At 39.0% G+C, this 17,822-nt stretch overlaps 1 protein-coding gene across 1 annotated transcript in view; it reads right to left on the bottom strand.

The window, feature by feature from the left end:
• Nucleotides 1–9,368, bottom strand: part of LOC131223697 (vesicle transport v-SNARE 11-like) — a 49,854-nt gene extending 40,486 nt beyond the window's left edge. Inside the window, exons 1-2 of the mRNA XM_058219167.1 lie at nucleotides 9,212–9,368; nucleotides 731–838 (exon numbers count right to left, since the gene is read on the bottom strand). Coding sequence (XP_058075150.1) covers nucleotides 731–824 — 94 coding nt within the window. The 5' untranslated portion in view covers nucleotides 825–838; nucleotides 9,212–9,368. The remainder of the gene's footprint in view (nucleotides 1–730; nucleotides 839–9,211) is intronic.
• Nucleotides 9,369–17,822: the final 8,454 nt, after the last annotated feature.

The raw sequence follows: 17,822 nt of genomic DNA, 5'->3' as shown, positions 1-17,822 counted from the left end.
CGGATCGGTTCAAGCATGCTGGACTCGGTACCAAGTCAAGTCAAGTCGAGTTCAAGTTAGGCCTATTTCAAAACCGGATCGAGTCGGGTCAGCCCTAACTCAGTCCGACTCGACTCAATGCCCAGCTCTACATAATGGACCACCTCTGATGTGCTGCTCGAAATTTAAATTTGATGGATGGTCCCTTGGATCTGAGACCTACCGATACAGGCCAAGTCCTAAGAGATGATAAAGGGGAAGCTGTAGTCTCTTCCTTTGGCCATTGTGACGAAGCTGGTTTCAATGACACTGAACTGTTTGCATATTTCAGGAAGGATTACAATTTTTTTCCAGATCACTAATCCGGAAATCTTGTCATTGAAGGAGATTCCTGTTGTACTGTTAAGTAGGCCTCACCTTTGGAGCTAAGGCTGTGGAACTTCACTTTTCATATTTTGGAAATTAGATCGGTTGTGGCTTTGAACGACTGTTATTTTCTCTAATGCACTGATGAATGCAGATGAGAAGGCAGATTCCCTTGTTGAAGAGAGAGTGATGAGAGGGTCACTAGCTATCAGCTCCGCGATTCCCTTCCCTAATGTAGTCTCTTCTTGGTTACCATATGAAATTAAAGTTCCATAAAGAATAAAGAAAAACTAGTGTAGATAACGCATAACAATGATGGGGGAGATAAAGTTTCCAAATATCAAAGTTGCTACAGGTGACAAACAGAAAATAAAGTATCTCTTACCTCCATCCAGAAGACAAGCTGATGCACACTTTCTAGAGAGACTTGATGAAAGCTCACAGTACTGGCGCTCATATCCTTCAAATACTTCACTCATTGTGGCCAAGAACACTGTAGAGGTACCAGACGTCATTTTAAGTCAGATGAGTGATTATAACAATCTTCCATCTGCACATTTAAGGAACTCATTCCCAAACTATCAATCACAGAAAACGACATGAAATCATCCTAAAGAAAGTATCCACACCAAAGGCAAGTTGATTGGCAATCAGAACTTATTTATTTTGGATAAAACCCATGTTGCATGGACAAGAAGTGTCAAGCTACCTATATGGAGTGTCAAATTCACTAAACCTGAAAAACAGGATTTGTCAATTTGCAGTATAATTTAATTTAACAATAAGGAATTATATGATCCTTCGAAGTGTTGCCCAATAATCTGTACACATATTGGTGTTGGATTCTTCTAACAAGGGATACATCTCCTCCTTAGAAGAATCCACATAACATAGGATACAAAAAAGAAAAAGAAAAAAAGGAGAAGAAAAGAAAAGAAAATAAAAAAAAGTTCCTCTCATCCCAAGTAAAAGAGAGAGAACCACTTCAGTGGTGTGTGTGAACAGGGATACAGCTCACGTTATCTCAAAAATCCATGACAAAGATACGAATACATGCTATCCATATTCAGTTTTGTTTGTGTGTGTGCATGTGCATGCGCATGTGGTGCGTGTGGTTTTGTTAATCCATGAGTTGTCTTGTAATCTCCCAAACATGCAATAGGCAGTTAAATCTAGCATGCTAGATTTCCATCAGACGTGGTAATGGATATGGTTTAGTCATAGAATCAACACAAAACTTGATAATAAATCACATGGACCCATATTATGCCGTATAAATCAAGGTATCCCGTATCGGTATCGGTTGGCGTAACGGTGCCCTCCAAAACCGATACGGATATGGGGGCGGAACGGCTTGTAACGGCGCAAATTATTTTTTTTGGCCAAAAAAATATGAAAAAATATGGATTAAATCCGGAATATTCTAAGCATTCCAAATATGCATTCATTTATAAATTGGAACATGTTTATGGTGGTGTAGCGGTCCACTCTTTGGTGAGAAGTTGTATCGGACTGTCTGATTAATTTTTGAACCAGGTAACCTGAATTTGACTACAAAATTCATATATTTAATTTTCTAAATATCTAATTTATATACTTAACAATTTAATATCTTTCTCCCAATAGTTCTTTTAAAAAAATGAAATTAAATTCAGGTAGATGGCGTTCCCAATTTCGGGCTGACTTGGAGGACCAATCTATGCCCCAAATTAGCCTCAAATTCATGCAATTTATTGCCATTATCCCATTTATGTATTGGTGGACATTTATTGGATAGTGAATCATGAAAAAAATCAAAAGGCCCTATTTTAAAAAATAAAAGTCCACAAAATAACAATTAAAACTATTCAAATAATTTGATTTTGGCATTGTGAGTTAGCAATTGCAGTTCATAATTTAATTGGTAAATTTTAAGTTAATATATGTCTCGTGTACAATTTTTTAAGGGCCCAAATTAGGCGGGACTCGGATTGTGAAGTGTAGCACACGTGTCAAAGTTTTTTGGGCCCCACTCGTGATGAATGTGTTATATCTAAACCGTCCAATCATTTGACGAGATCGTCTTAAGGCTTGACACAAAAAATAATACAAATCTAATTATCAAGTGGACCACACTGCAAAAAGCAGTGGGGGATTGAACGTCTACCATTGAAACCTTTTTTGGGATCACAGAACTTTTGGATTAATATGAAATTTGTTTTTCCTATTCATTCAGGTCTTTTTGACCTTATGAACGGATTGGATGGAAAATAAATGTTATGGTGGGCCTACGAATTGTTTAACGGTGAAAATCATCATCTCCGCTGCTATTTTTGGTGTGGTCCAGACGATCTTTGGATACGATTCATTTTTTGGGTAATGCTCTAAAATGATATTTAAAAATAGATGAACGGTGTAGATATAATAAATACATCACTGTGGAGCCCATATAACTTTGATCTCCTTTGAACCGTTCATACAGCTCGGAGCTCGAGGAGTGTCAGCGCTCATCTTAGAGTGACACGTACCTACAGCAGCTAAGCTGGTGTGTGGTACACCTGCAAAAAAAAGGGGGGGAGAGAGGGAAATCGAAAAGAAAAAAGAGGGAAAGAAGAAGAGAGAAAAGAAAAAAGAGGGAAAGAGGGAAAGAACAGAGAGAGAGAGAGAGAGAGAGAGAGAGAGAGAGAGAAGAAGAAGAAGAAGAAGAAGAAGAAGAAAACAAAGGCTGCAGCCGCAGCCGCAGCTGTCCGAGAAGAAGAAGAAGAAGGAGAAGAAGAAAGGTAAGTTTTTTTCTTTTTTTTTTCCTTTTTTTTTTTCAAGGCCCGTAACGGCTGTTATGGCCCGTAACGGCCGTTACGGTTACAATATCGGCCCATCGCCCATTACGCCCCCGTATCGCGCCCCACCATTACGGCCGATACGTAACCAATTTGGGATACCTTGGTATAAATCGAACAAACTTCCATCCGATTTAAAACTAAATGTAAAAATCCATTCATTCCAGCTTCTCATATTCTCCATATAATGAAGATACTAGAAAACACTGCCTTCCTTGGTGAAACTTAAATTTATTTGAATTTTCAAGTGTTTCTTGTAAAATAATAAATCTGATTTTGAATAGCATGTTACAATAGGGATACTCATATAAAAGAGTAGAACAAAGGAGATGAGATCATCATTTATGTAATAGAGAAGAGTGTTCACCACCTATGTAATGGAGAACAGAGTGTGTATATAAGAGCATGTTATCAAAAAGCCGGCCGTGATGGAACAAGAGACCTCAAGCAGTCATATACCGAAATCCACAGATCAAAATGTTGTCTAGCAGTGATGAAAGTTTGGATTCAAAAAATAATTTTTGACAGAAAGTAATGATTGAGTGTGATCTAAAACGTAGAGCTGTTAGCTTTAAATTCCAATGAGAAATTAAGAAGAGGTAACACGACCCTTCTCATAATCTGATGAAATGTCTCAATAAGCACTTTTTTCTCCCCTTTTACACAGATGAAGAACTAAGTTTGAAAGAAACAAAAAATGAACCCAAGATGCCTAACCTTACAAAAGCAACCATATAGAACAAAGGCCAAATAAAAGAAACCACAGATACACACACTTTGAATAAAAAAGCGAAATCCATAAGAGGAAATCAGAAAAAAGCTACAAAGTTACCACAACTTCCTGGCAAGAATCCTGATGACAAGTATAAAATTTCCAAGAAATAGAAGAGATCTCTTCAATCACAAATTGGCATCAAATTTGATGATGATTTAAGGCGGAGAAATACTGAAAATGGATAATTAAACAAGTGAATTTCGATGAATACCCTCACAATCGTTAAAGAGATGTCATGGAGATTTGTGAAGGTGAGGGAGAGAAATAATCACGTACTTGCAAAAGTTGGGTGGAGGGGCTTGAAGGCAAATGTGCCAACATGGTAAACATGCAACATCTGGAGAAGTCAGTAGGTGGGCCCACCATGGCATATGAAACCAAACTTCCATGCATTAGAGTGACAACACATGTCAATTGACCCAATACTGCTGGTTATTTCTTTAGCCACCTGGTTTGTGGACCAGCCCGAAATTTAGATCATAGCATGTTCCTGGAGAGCCCCTTGGAAACAGACCTATCTCCAACATGCGTGCCATGTTAGCACATTTGCAGAGCTAGTACCGCTACCATTCCTTAAGTACACGTCTAGAGTGAGTTCTTTTATCCTGTACTATGATTTCTAAATGGTGGTGAATCATCAACAACACATAGGTTCATGACCGTGGTGATGCTACAACATAGTAAATCTCAACATGGTTTATCTTGAGTTAGTATAGTTTGTGGTTTTAGCATGAGTTGGTTTTCATTTTATTTTAAGAAGCAGCTATTAGTAGAACGATATTTGTTTTAATAAAAATTTTGTTGCCCTGTAGGGAAAAAAGAAAAAGAAAAAAAAAGAAAGAAAGAAAGAAAGAAAGAGTATTTGGAGATGATTTGTTTGCACCAGTTAGGGAGACTTTGAGTTCACTTGGAAACCTATGTAGTTCAGCTCATACATAGGCTTAGTAGGTCATGCATATGAACTAGATTCTATAATTTTAAGAAATGAGTAATTATTTTCTTTGAATTTCCCACAATGGGATTTTTCTCCTAGAAGTGTGATGCCTAGAAACAATCGATGCAACGCTGTCAGCTTTATCTGGAGCAACTCCACATACTTATCTTTCCATTTATCATCTTTATGCTTCGAATTTGGTCTATAGAATTCAGTTTCTGCAATTAGTTTCAATTGCTTTAATTTTATTAAGCAGTTCATTAATTTATCCTAAAACTCCCTGCAACCTGTTCACTTCCAGCCGAGTTACGCCCAAAATAGTACCCTATATCCCATCCCAATTCAGCCCTTACTTTGTTCCAAATTGAGACAAACAGAACTGTACACCACCAAGCCACCCTAAAATTTGTCCTCCACTTAAACTCTGATCCACAACCCACTAACCCACACATCCCACGCGTTCCAAATAGTTTATGCCCATGAGACGTGGAATAGTCCCAAGATGGTGAGTGAGAATCAAAGTGAAGTATTGGAAGGCATTCAATAATTGACTGATCAGATAAAGGACTGCATAGTTGCATGTTCGTGTTGAAAGAAAACAGAAGGAAGAATACTACTAAACCACGAGCTAACAATAGAATCAAGGAATCGTTCCTCAAAAGTAACCCGAGTTTCAAACACCTGGATGGCACACATCACAGACTTGGGCACGAGAACCATTCGGGATATCAACAACCCCAATATCTTTGGCAAGGGACCCAAGCATCTACAACCCCTCATCATGAGTATCCAAATTATGCTGCAGCCACCCAACCTCATCACGTAGCGGAACTGATTAGGTGAAAGTGGAGATCACGGACTACAGTGGTACTGTAGACCCCAATTTATTCCACAACTGGTTGGAATCAATGGCAAATTATTGAGTGGTTCAACTAGCCGAGGAAATCAAGTTCCAATTTGTAGCATTGAAATTAAAGGGCCTGCACTGAATTGGTGGAACTCAATGGTGAGAGACTTGCGGTGAAGTGCCTTCAACCTATCTTCATTTGAGAAGAGATGAAGGCTAAGATGAAGCAGAGATTTGTAAATTGTAACATCAAGTTATGAAGGTAGAATGTTCAAACAGCTCTTGGTTTGAAATAGTATAACCTAACCATTGAGAAGTATGCCCACGAGTATTACGATCTGGTGTTGATGTGTAATCTGGCGGAATCAGGATGGAGCGAGTAGCTCATTATTGTAGAGGGCTCAGAAGGAACATTCGCAACTGAGATGGCAGAAATTTGGCTAGGAACAATAGATAAGACATATCATATTGCAATGCAGGTACCAGAGAAGCACAGATGGATGACAGATAGACATAACAGTTACTAGCCTAGGGTTTATACATATCCTCGAGCTACATCGAGTAGTTCATCACTTCACAATTCAGTATTTCATATGGAGAATCATCCAAGAACTTCTATGATCACAAATAGTGACAAACAAAGGGCTTCGCATAACAATGATTCTCAGGTGACCAAGGAAGCAGGAGAGACGTCAAATGATAATTGCAACATATCTCTTGTTACAATTGCAGAGGCAAGGAACATTTCACAACTGTGACCAATGAAGAATCTCAACCTTCATGAAGATGTTATCAATAAAGAAGAATAAGAAGAGGGGTGACGATGAAGCTATTAAGGAAGATGAAGACAAAGGGTAGATGGTGTTAAAGATAAAAGCACTTGTCTCTCACTTATAGTTCAAAGTGTCATGACAACTCCTAAAAAAGAGGATGGAGAAGATAGGTTGTGCACTAATATCTTCAGGAGATAGGTGCTATGTGAAGGAAAGACCAACTAAAGCTAATCTCAACAACGGTAGTAGCAAGTTTGGTTGAGCAAGTGAAGATTAAGATAGAGGAAAATCCACAACCTCATCAAGTTGCTGATAAACATTGATCTCTAGGGGGTTATTTGTTGAGACAACATTACGCTCATTTTGTATGGTGGTGCGATGTTGTACCAATGAGGCTTTGTCATATCCTACTTGGCCCCCCATGGACGAATGATCACCATGTGCAATACTGCAGTTTTGCCAATACCTACACTTTCATAAATGGAGGAATGAAGATTATCCTCAAACCCATGTGGAATGATTCACTACAAGACACAATAGGACATGGGAACTTGATGTGATGCAAGGGAACAATAAAAGTGATGATTAAGCTATTCATGATGAGTGTGCTAAATGCAAGATAGCAAGAAGGGCTTGCAACACAACTGTTGCTAAAGGAGAAAGGGATATTCTAGGAAGTGATGCATGCCTAAGGACACAAAAGAAGAGAAAATATGACAGTTAATATGGAGGTGTCAGCTTTTATCCAAGTCAACATAAGACTAATGATGGAGGCACCTTGGATTTTGAGATCAACACCAATTGCCAATTTGAAGACAAGTTTTTTCGAATTTGGGAGGGAATTATGCAATCAAATCCATTAGAGATAGGTTCCTCACAGAATGCTACAGTGTGTCTAGAGCAATGTTTTAAATATCGACAATATCGGCCGATATATCCCACGATATATCTTGTATCCCACATGTGCGATACAAAACACACAAATAGTGGGATACATTCCACATGTTCAATCCAGTGAACATTTTTTTTTCGATCCTTTTTTTTAATTATAAATCATGTTAAATAAGTGTCAAATTGTTACAAATTCATGATTTTTCAAGTTTTGCATGGCATGAAAAATCATGAATTGGGAACTTCAATTTCGAGATTTGGAGGAGAAGGTCCGAGTTGCAGAAAATTGAAAAAACAAAAATCAAAATCAAACATGTATGTAACCTAATCTAGTGATTCTTCTTTTGCTTTTGAATGTATTGCTTGTGTTTCCACGTGTCTTCTAACATTTATTAATTTATATGAATAGACTTTGAATATACTTGCATCAATTCAATTAGACAACACATAGATTAGGACCCCATACAAAGAAAACCCATTATGTGCACTTGTTTTTTGTAATGTTTTGATTTGTAAGTGTGTATTGATGTCCTTTTTAATAATTATTGAAATTTCGTTGAAAAATTCAACCAACTTCCAATGTTTCCCCATGTTTCCAACAACAACGATACATTACGCAATACAACCGATATATCCCATGCGATAACCGATACATATTTGTATCCCAAGGGTGTGATACGTAAAACGATACTGATATTTCAAACATTGTTCTAGAGTAGTAGCTACTATGATTCCCAGACACCAAGTACAGTTTGGAGTTTTAGTATAAGTTCAGTTTTTATTTTATTTTAGGGAACAATTTGTTATTAGTAGTTGGATATGATGAGGAGTCTGTTTGCACTAATTAGGGATACTCTCAATTCCACTCGGAAACCTACATACTTCAGCCTATAAATGGACCAGTAAGGGTGTGTCTATCTATATGTGGGCTAGAGGTCAGGCCGATCACATGCCGAACCAAGTCGTTTGCCAAGTTGCTCAACATGCCGCAAGAATTTGTGCTGGTTGCACAATGGCTTGAATTCTGAATTGTACTTGTCATCGAGCGTGAACACAGATTCGAGGTCAGAGAAATCTGTATCTGCTAGGGTAGCTGCCTTCCGAAGAAGGGCTACATTGCATTGCCTTGTGTGTGTGTGTGTGTGTGTGTGTGTATTCTATGAATTCCTGCCATCGGTGTGACGAATTCCTGCCATCGGAGTGACTCCGTTGGCTTTGTGTGGAGCAACATCACATATTTATCTTTCCGTTTATCATCTTTATGTTTCAAATCTGATACATAGAATTCAGTTTCTGCAATTAGTTTCAATATCTTTGATTCTATTTACAGTAGAGATATTTCAAGAAATATTTTGAAAATGATCATTGTTTCTGCAATTACTCTTCTATTCTATCTGCAGTATAGATATTTAAATCAATATTTCAAAAATGATCATGAAACTGGAAAGGAGTTGGGTCTAATTCGATCCGGATTCAACTGCTGGATCGATAGGACCTGACTGAGATGTCATGCTAACATCATAAACGAATTATTAGATATAGAAAACTAAAAAATAGGTCAGTTGGAGGGAATTAAGAAAATATCTGAAAAAGAGGAAATTTTGAAAAAAAAAAAATCTATTTACTAATTGAATGATATTAATTCTCAACCATAGGATATCACCGATTGGATTTGTACTGATGAATCTTTGTTTCTAACCATCCATTCGATGGACACAAATCGTCTGGTTGAGATCATCCGATCAGTGAAATTCTCGGTAATTCTCCCTTCGAGGTTCCTGCTGCCACAAATGGACGCCACATGTACGGTGGATGAGTAGAGAGATGTACCTGGAGATGATCGCACGGCCTTGGAATTGCGTCGTCGGAGCCTGTGCGGATCGGAGGGCGAAGAGAAGGGAGAAAGAGGGGAGGAGACGGTCGAATCGCTTTTCTTCTCTGAAGGTTCATAAAAACGTCGGAATGCCCGTCATAACGGTGGACGGTCAGTCGACGTCATCTTAACTCGTAATAAAATGCCGTTACATAATGGCCGTTAGTTGAACAAGACGCCTTTCAAGGACGCGGATTGCGTAGGTGGGCATCGAGTCGAGTCGGACCGGATTGGGCCCAACTCGACTCGGTCCGAAGTTTTTCGTACCTAACCCAAACTCGATCCAATCCAGGATCAAGTCCGGGTCCTCTTACTTGATCCGATCCATTGTATTATTGGCCTGATTCGATCAGAGTCCAACTTGATCTGAAAAAACGAATTAGATCGGATTATATACAGCTCGAATCAAATATTCTTAACCTTAAAAGAGTTTCAATGGTAGACGTTCAATCCCACTGCTTTTTGCAGTGTGGTCCAATTGATCTTTAGATCTATCTTATTTTTTAGGTCAAACCTTAAGACGAGCCTGCCGAGTGGATGGACGGTTTAGATATAACACATACCTCATGATAAGAACCACAGAACTTGTTGATGGCAACACACCAAACCAGCTCTGCTCGTGCGTGATACACCTGCTGATCCGCGTCCCAAGGTTTTTCCTTGGAACGTGAATTTTATGCTATGTGGGCCCACAATGATACTTGTAAGAAATCCACACCGTTCATTAATTGTGAGGGCTTATTTTAAGACATGATACCAAAAAAATAGGTAGATCCAAAGCTCAAGTGTGATGGACGAGAGAGAAAATAGAGGAAGGTGGTCATTGAATTTACACTATTTCCTCTCATAAGGGCACTTGAGTCTTGGATATACTTCATTTTTGGCAGCATGTATTAAAATGAGCTCCCAAAACAGATGGACGGTGTGGATTTATCACAGACATCATGGTGGGACCCACCTAACATCCCGCGCAAGAACGTGATAGGCTCCCTTGTCGTCAGGGAACTTTGCTCGAGGAACTTCGAGCCGTGTGAGAAGATAGATTGAGTACTCTCCATCCCACTAGTCAAAGGATGGTAAGTCAATGCTCTGTAGGCCCCACCATGATGCATTTACTTCATCCATGCCATCCATTTATTTTTCTAGATCATTTTATGGTATTTAAAAATAATAATAATAAAAAGGTATATCCCAATCTCAAGTAGACAGCATTACAAGAAACAATGGTAAATAAATAATGTGCGGATCGAATCGAATCGAATCGGATCGGATCCATTCGGATCGAATTCCTGATCGGGTAAGATCGGGTTGACCATTCATCCAAAATCGATTCGATTAACGGTCGGATCTTACTAGGCCAGCTTGATCTGACCCGATCCTGACCATCGGTTCGAATCTGTTTGGGGCAAATCAGGACGGATCCGTCAGATCGGTCCCTTTCCGCCCAACTCTACTACTATCCCCGCCCATCCTTAGATCCAAATGGGCAGTTCTGTGGGCGGGCCCACCGTGATGTATTTGTACATCCAAGTTGTCAATCTCTTTTCTCAGATTATTTTAAGGCATCAAAACAAAAATGAGCTAGATCCAGCGGTCAACTGGACCACACCAGGTGATAAGCTTGGTTGCATTAAAATGCACAGAGTATTAAATGTGAGTTGCATTAAATGTAAAAGTCATCTGTAGTCCATTTGACCATTGGATCTGCTTCATTCTCGTTTTGTTGCCTTAAAATATTATGAGGAAAAGGATAGACGACTTGGATGTACAAATACATCATGGTGGGCCCACCCACAAAACTACCCGTTTGGAGCTAGGGACGGGCGGGGGTAGCACCCAATCCGCGTCCCCTTTCAAAGGAAGCGGATTGGCTGGCGTACCACACATCAAACAACAGCTAATGAGGTATGTGTTATATCAAGCAAATTCTGTGAATCTTATAATGAGGTATGTGTTATATCCAAACCGTCTATCCATTTGGAGAGATCGTCTTAAGGCTTTGGACGAAAAATAAGACAGATCTAACTATCAATTTGACCACATTGCAAAAAGCAGTGTCATATTGAACGTCTACCATTGAAACCCTTTTTGGGGTCAAAGAAGTTTTGGATAAGTATGAATTTTTTTTTCCTCTTCATTCAGGTCTTTTTGACCTTTTGAACAGATTGGATGGAAATTAAACGTCATGATAGGCCCTACAAAATTTTTAATGGTGAAAATCATTATCTCCACTGCTATTTGTGGTGTGGTCCAGATGATCTTTGGATATGATTCATTTTTTGGATAATGCTCTAAAATGATCTATAAAAATAGATGAACGGTGTAGATATAATAAATACATCAGTGTGGGGACCACGTAACTTTCATCTCCTTTGAGCCGTTCGTACAACTCGGAACGTCGGTGCTCGTCTTTCGCACGACACGTACCTACAGGCTACAGGAGCTATAAAGCTGGTGTGTGGTACACTAGCCTATCCGCTACCCTTTTCAAATGAGTAAAACAGAGGCAGATGGCACCTCAACTGATGGGGGGTCGCGAAACACTTGCAAGAGATCAGGGCCGTTCATCAGGTAGGGTACACTATGAAAATGACATGGTCCATTAATAAAACTGGTCCACTGATCAGGCAGTGAGAGAAATGGGCAGTTAGAAATAAAAAGTCCAATGGTCCACTTGTGTGGCTCACTCGATGACTGGTATGTCCTGATTCTTTCTACATGGAATGTCTAAGGTGTACATTGCCTGATGAATGGTCTGCATCTTGAACACGTGTGACATCCACTCTCATATCTGATCCATGTAGGCCGTCGATCCTGAGATGATACTGTGTGCTGCTTTACACGTGTCATCATCTCGGTTCGAATCAGACATTGTCATGTATTAGAAGCCTGGAGATCATTTCATCATGCACTAGAGATTAATATCCCGGGGATTAATGAAATTAAATATAATAAAAATTTGTACTGTAAAACTCCAGAAGATTTTATATTTTACCGAATAACGCTGGAGTGATTTGAAATTACATGAGGGGTCATTTAACACCGTGGATTTGAGAGACTGAGAGCTTGGATTACACCTAAAATCCTTTCAATAGTTGCATGTGAAAGATATATATTACGATGTTATTATTCTATTGGGCATATGACCCATTGATGATATCAAAAAATAATTAGATTATCAATTGTATCACTATAATTACTTTAATATGATAATCAACACCGTCCAAACATTATCCATGTAAATCAACAACTAAAAATTGTTGGTTAGTCATTCAAATATGATTTTGTGCTTATTGCCCATATGAGACTTGAAATTTCATCATTTTCAGGCAAAGCATATATTTCAGCGGGCTTATTACAATCATTGCATCAAACATTACATATGTCACTAATTAGATATATTAAAGTTAATTAAATAACACCTAGATACATAGCTCAACTGACAAATTGAGTGGAGATACCTCATTTCAACACTTGAATCTAGCGGTTTGGAATCCACGTGGTTCCAAATCCACGCTCCCCAACACTCCCTAATGTTGCTTTTGAGAGGTGAAATTATAAAGATGCCCTTGTTTATTTATTTTCTTAAAAAAGTAGTGAACGCGGACCTGTGAGACTCACTCGGTGTGTATATAACATCAGGGGAATTGGGTACTACCCTTACCAGGACTTAGATAGAGATGGATGCCTTATTAGGGGCTCCATAAGGCCCACCATGATATACGTGTTTTGTTTTATCCATCGTCAATCCATTTTGACAAATTATTTTAAAGGGCGAGTTTTAAAATGAGGCAAATGAAGTTAAGGATGTTAATAGGCGACATGCTAAAATCAGAATTTTGAATAAGCCCTACATAATAGCCTGACATGAAACATGACAAAATCCAAGCATAGACCGATCCCAAGCTCAAAAGATAAAATACTCAAGTAGACAACACCTTAGAAAATAACAGAGATTGAATGTTGTTGTTGAAAACAGCCATAGAAGTTTTGGATCAATATGATATTTATGTTTTACCTTCATCCAGTTCTATGCGACCTTATATGAACAGGTTGGGTGAAGGTTTCAGCAATGGGTCATTGTTACCATTGTTTCATGTGGTGTGGTACACTCTAGCCTTCGATTTATCTCTTTTAGAGTTCATTTCCTAAAATGATCTTTCAAAGTGGATGGCTGGCTTGGATAAAACACATATATCATGGTGGGCCCACACATATATAAGACCTAGCTAGGTCCCAGCAATAGTTCCCCATCCGTACCATAATTTCTAACCTCTCCAACATATGCACCCCATCATAGTGATAATACGGACAGAACATTAAGCCGATTAGATCATGGTAAACAGGAATTGGGATATTTTCAACGGTGTAAATTAGTTTTGATGGATTGACCCACCTTATGATTGGATCCACCTTAGTTTTTATTCCTCTAATAACAATGTTGGCATGCATCAGTTGGATAAGTTGGATGTGAGATGTGGTCCCACAGTTCCTCTCCACTACGCACCATTTTTCATCATTTTTCACTCTCCTTTTGTTTTTTGTTTTTTCTTTTTCAAATTGATGAAAATTCACATAAGGTAGGAAATTATCAAAATAACATCCCTTAATGAAAAGTGATATTCAATGAAGGTAGACAGCTTGGACCATTCAAAATTACTTGAACATCAATTTGGACTATTCGATGACTGATTCAGCAATTTGGACCATTCAAAATTACTTGAACATCAATTTGGACTATTCAATGACTATCAGTCTATCACGGAGATTTAGACCATTCAAAAGCAGAGAATTGATCTGAGCCGTTCATAGATGGTGGAAGTGATATGTACAGTTTAATGACTATGGACGGTGATTTGAACCGTCAATCACAATGGGCCACCCTTCAAAATAGCTAATGCTTAAAAAAAAATAAAAATAGCACTAGTCGACTAATAAAATAAGCTTGAAGTGGGAAATTTTGAATGGCCACTTTTCATGGATACTTTCGTCATGTTACAAAAAGGAAATAAAATAAAAGTCCACCACAAAAATATGGATGCTTACATCCCAATAAAAAAATAAAATAAATTTATGGCTATCTATCTAATAAAGAAAAAGAAAATAGGTGGCGTACGATAAAGGGAGCAGATTAGGTGTTACCTAGGCAACACGTTAGTGGGTGTTGCCCTGACCATAGGGCCCACCTCGATATATGTGTTTTATATCATCACCGTTCATAAGTTTTTCCAGCTCATTTTAGGACATAAGGCCCACTTGTGCAGGAAATCAGTACCATGAAAACTGTAATCCCCACCGTAAAGATCAACCATCTCAAAACTCAGGCTGATCTATTCACCGGATAGGCCCCACCAGTATGTTGAGTCAGACTGTTGGTTGTCCAATGGATTGAAATCCTAAAGCTTATCTAATGACTGGACCAGCCTAATATTTTTTCTAGGCAATTTTGGTAGTTGGACCAATATTTTCACCACACTAATGTCCTGTGTAAGCAGTATCTTGATGAAAAAGATTAGATGGTACAACAAGTTAGGTGGACAATTCATTCTTTTTTTATGGTTTGAAAATGACCCTTTCTAATGGTATTATACGGTTAGGATTTGCCCATAACCCGAAGCTCTATAGGCCTACTATGATGTTTTGGTTATGAGTCCCAGTCCTTTATTTATGAACAAGAATTTTCTGTTTCTTTGTATTGTGATTGGGCCACATCTACATTATCAGTATTTTAATGCAGCAGTCGGTAATAACGTGGTACAATCACAATGCAGGCAAATTGAAAATTTTTATTTGTGACAACTAGAGGATCTAAATTCTTTTATTATACAAGAGAGATCCAAAACTCTAAGTGGGCCATATAATAAGAAACAATGGGAATAGAGATACACTATTGAAACCTTGTTGGGCCCACCATGATGTCTAGATCCCATCCAATTCATAAGGTGATTACTGCTTGGATGAATGGAAAACACAAATATAACCCCGGCCCAAGACTTCTGTGGCCCTCATTAAGGTTTCGCCATGGCATTCAATCCTCACTCGTGTGGTCCACTTGAGTACCACACGAGTTTTGGATCTCCCTCATGCTTGGGCTTATGTAAAAAAATGAGCCAATGAAATGGTTGGACGGAGTGGATACAATGCAAACATCATGGTGGGGTCCACATAGCTTTGGGTTAAAGGAGTGTCAAGTAACCCCCGGTTACAAGCAAATCAGGCCATCTCAACTCATATAGGTATGACATCCAAAACTAAGGTGGGCTACCAGCAGCAACAATCAGGAGGTAGAGTCTATTGATTTCCTGTGAGACCCACCCAACTTTCAGAATTGCCTCAGAATTGCCTCATGGTGGGTCCCCCACGTAAGGCAGTGGTGGGCGTACCTATCCGAGGATAAGTCAGATGAACGGATTGGATGGTGTATACACATCATGGTGAGGTCCATTAGTTCATTGGTCTTGATCACCACATGATAAACCTTCATGTAGGAATCCTGAGCATCAACGACCTTTATTTTCATTGAGGCTAAGATTCCCTCCTTTTATTAAAAATCAGGACTACAATTTCTGATTACTTTCCCAACTCAAAAGAAATTTCAATATTAATATGAAGTATGATAGGGTGTCGCTTGCTTTTGATTCAAGGTAATTGTCTCAGTGAGAGCAGAACCTTCAAGCTGCATTCAATCCTCCGTTGCTGTGAAATGACTGGATCATCAGTATATCAAGCAACTAGAGTTGGGCTTGAGATGACTCCACTCGGCAAACTCGGCTCGCCCGTGTCATTCAAATCCGACTCGATTGGATCTGAGTGGATGAGTCGATTCAAATCGAATCAACTTTGTCGGTCCGAACTCAAACCGAGTTGAGTCACACAGTAACTCGACTCGACTTGAAATCCAACTCTGACTCGACTCGATCTGAAACTCAACTTGTACATTAAAATAAAAAAAAATAAAAAACTAGATTTTGAGTTGATGGAGAGATTACAATTCTAGCAAGTGAATCTAGGTTTTGAGTTGTGATTTTATCTTATAGATACCCTCTGCACCCAACCTAACTCGGTGCTGACTCGATTTGACTCGGTACCTATGACTGGGTCGAACTTGGTCCGGATTAGTCCACAACAGACCCAGACTTGGATCAGGGCATGCTAGACTCGGTACCGAGTCAGGTTAAGTTCGAGTCAGGTCTATTTCAAAACTGGATCAAGTCAGGTTAGGCCTATTTCAAAACTGAATCAAGTCAGGTCAGCCCTAACTTAGTTTGACTTGACTCGATGCCCAACTCTACATGCAACAGCCCAAAAAGCTGCTTTGATCCTCTCTTTTTTTCCAATGCTTCAAATGCCATCTCCAAGCTCTCTAGTATTTGTATTGTATATTAACAGCCCTCTAGCTATCCCCTGATGTATTCTCCACTAACTCCAATAATACCTTGTACTCGTTTCTAGTACAAGGTATTATTGGAGTATGAAAAGCGTCCTTACATTTGAAGAACGTTGAGGATGGTGAAAGGTGCTTGTTATCATACGCTTCTTAAAAATAGTTGAAGCCTCACAAATATGCAAGAAAGTCAGCCACACTATCTTGGGATTCAATTAAGCTTGACTCGATTCAGTCTTCCATCGAACTTGCACTGCTAGGTGAAGATACAGTACTTGACATTTGCTCTATATACCTGAATTGAAAGGAATGAAATGAAGTGGTTCTAGCACTTAAGTCTATCCGTACAGTCCTATTATAGTGCAGAAATTGTAGAATATTTTTGGGTCCAGAGACCTTTAGGGCGTGTTTGGATTCACGGTTTTGAGTGTATAGTATCGTATTAGTGGGGTTGATGGGACATATCCCTCGTTTGGAAACGAATAATGCCATGCTTTGTTGGTAATATGGTGGTACATTGATAGATATACCCACCATCATTTGAAATTACTTAGAACAACATACATGTGTTATATCTAAACCGTTCATTTGTTTTGTAACCTCATTTTATGGCATGAGCCTAAAAATGAGGTAGATCCAAAACTTATGTGGCCCCAAAGAAGTTTTCAATGGTAAGTATTCAATCCCCGCTGCTTTCTATGGTAGGGTCCACTTCAGCTTTAGATTTACCTGATTTTTTGGCCCATGCTCTAAAATAATCTCAAAAAATGGGTGGACGGTGTGGATATAGCCCACAAATCATGGTGGGACCTACACAACTTGCTAACATTGAGTGAAATTGGCACAGGATCCAATGCAATTCCATCTAATCTAATTCCAAGCTTTTCCATTCTTACCAAACATGAAGTGGAATTGGCACCGGACCAGATGAATCTCGTCCCACCTAATCCCTTCTAATCCGACTGCCCAAACACACCCTTAAGCTCCTTAGGGCTTGGAGACTTTATGACCTGTCATCGACCTCATTGGGCCTGAGGCCTAACAGATACGTTCATATTAACCAAAAAAAAAAAAAACCTGAGTCGAGATGCAGGCCCAATAGCCCCGAGCCAATTGCCAAGTGCGACACTAAAGTGTCATTATGTGTCCAAGTGACCCTACTGCCAACGCGCAGGCCAAGCGCT

The sequence above is a fragment of the Magnolia sinica genome, chromosome 13, assembly GCF_029962835.1.
Source record: "Magnolia sinica isolate HGM2019 chromosome 13, MsV1, whole genome shotgun sequence".
Taxonomy (NCBI): Eukaryota; Viridiplantae; Streptophyta; class Magnoliopsida; order Magnoliales; family Magnoliaceae; genus Magnolia; species Magnolia sinica.
The sequence above is the reverse complement of the archived record's forward strand: the minus strand, read 5'-3'. Positions and strand labels throughout refer to the sequence as shown.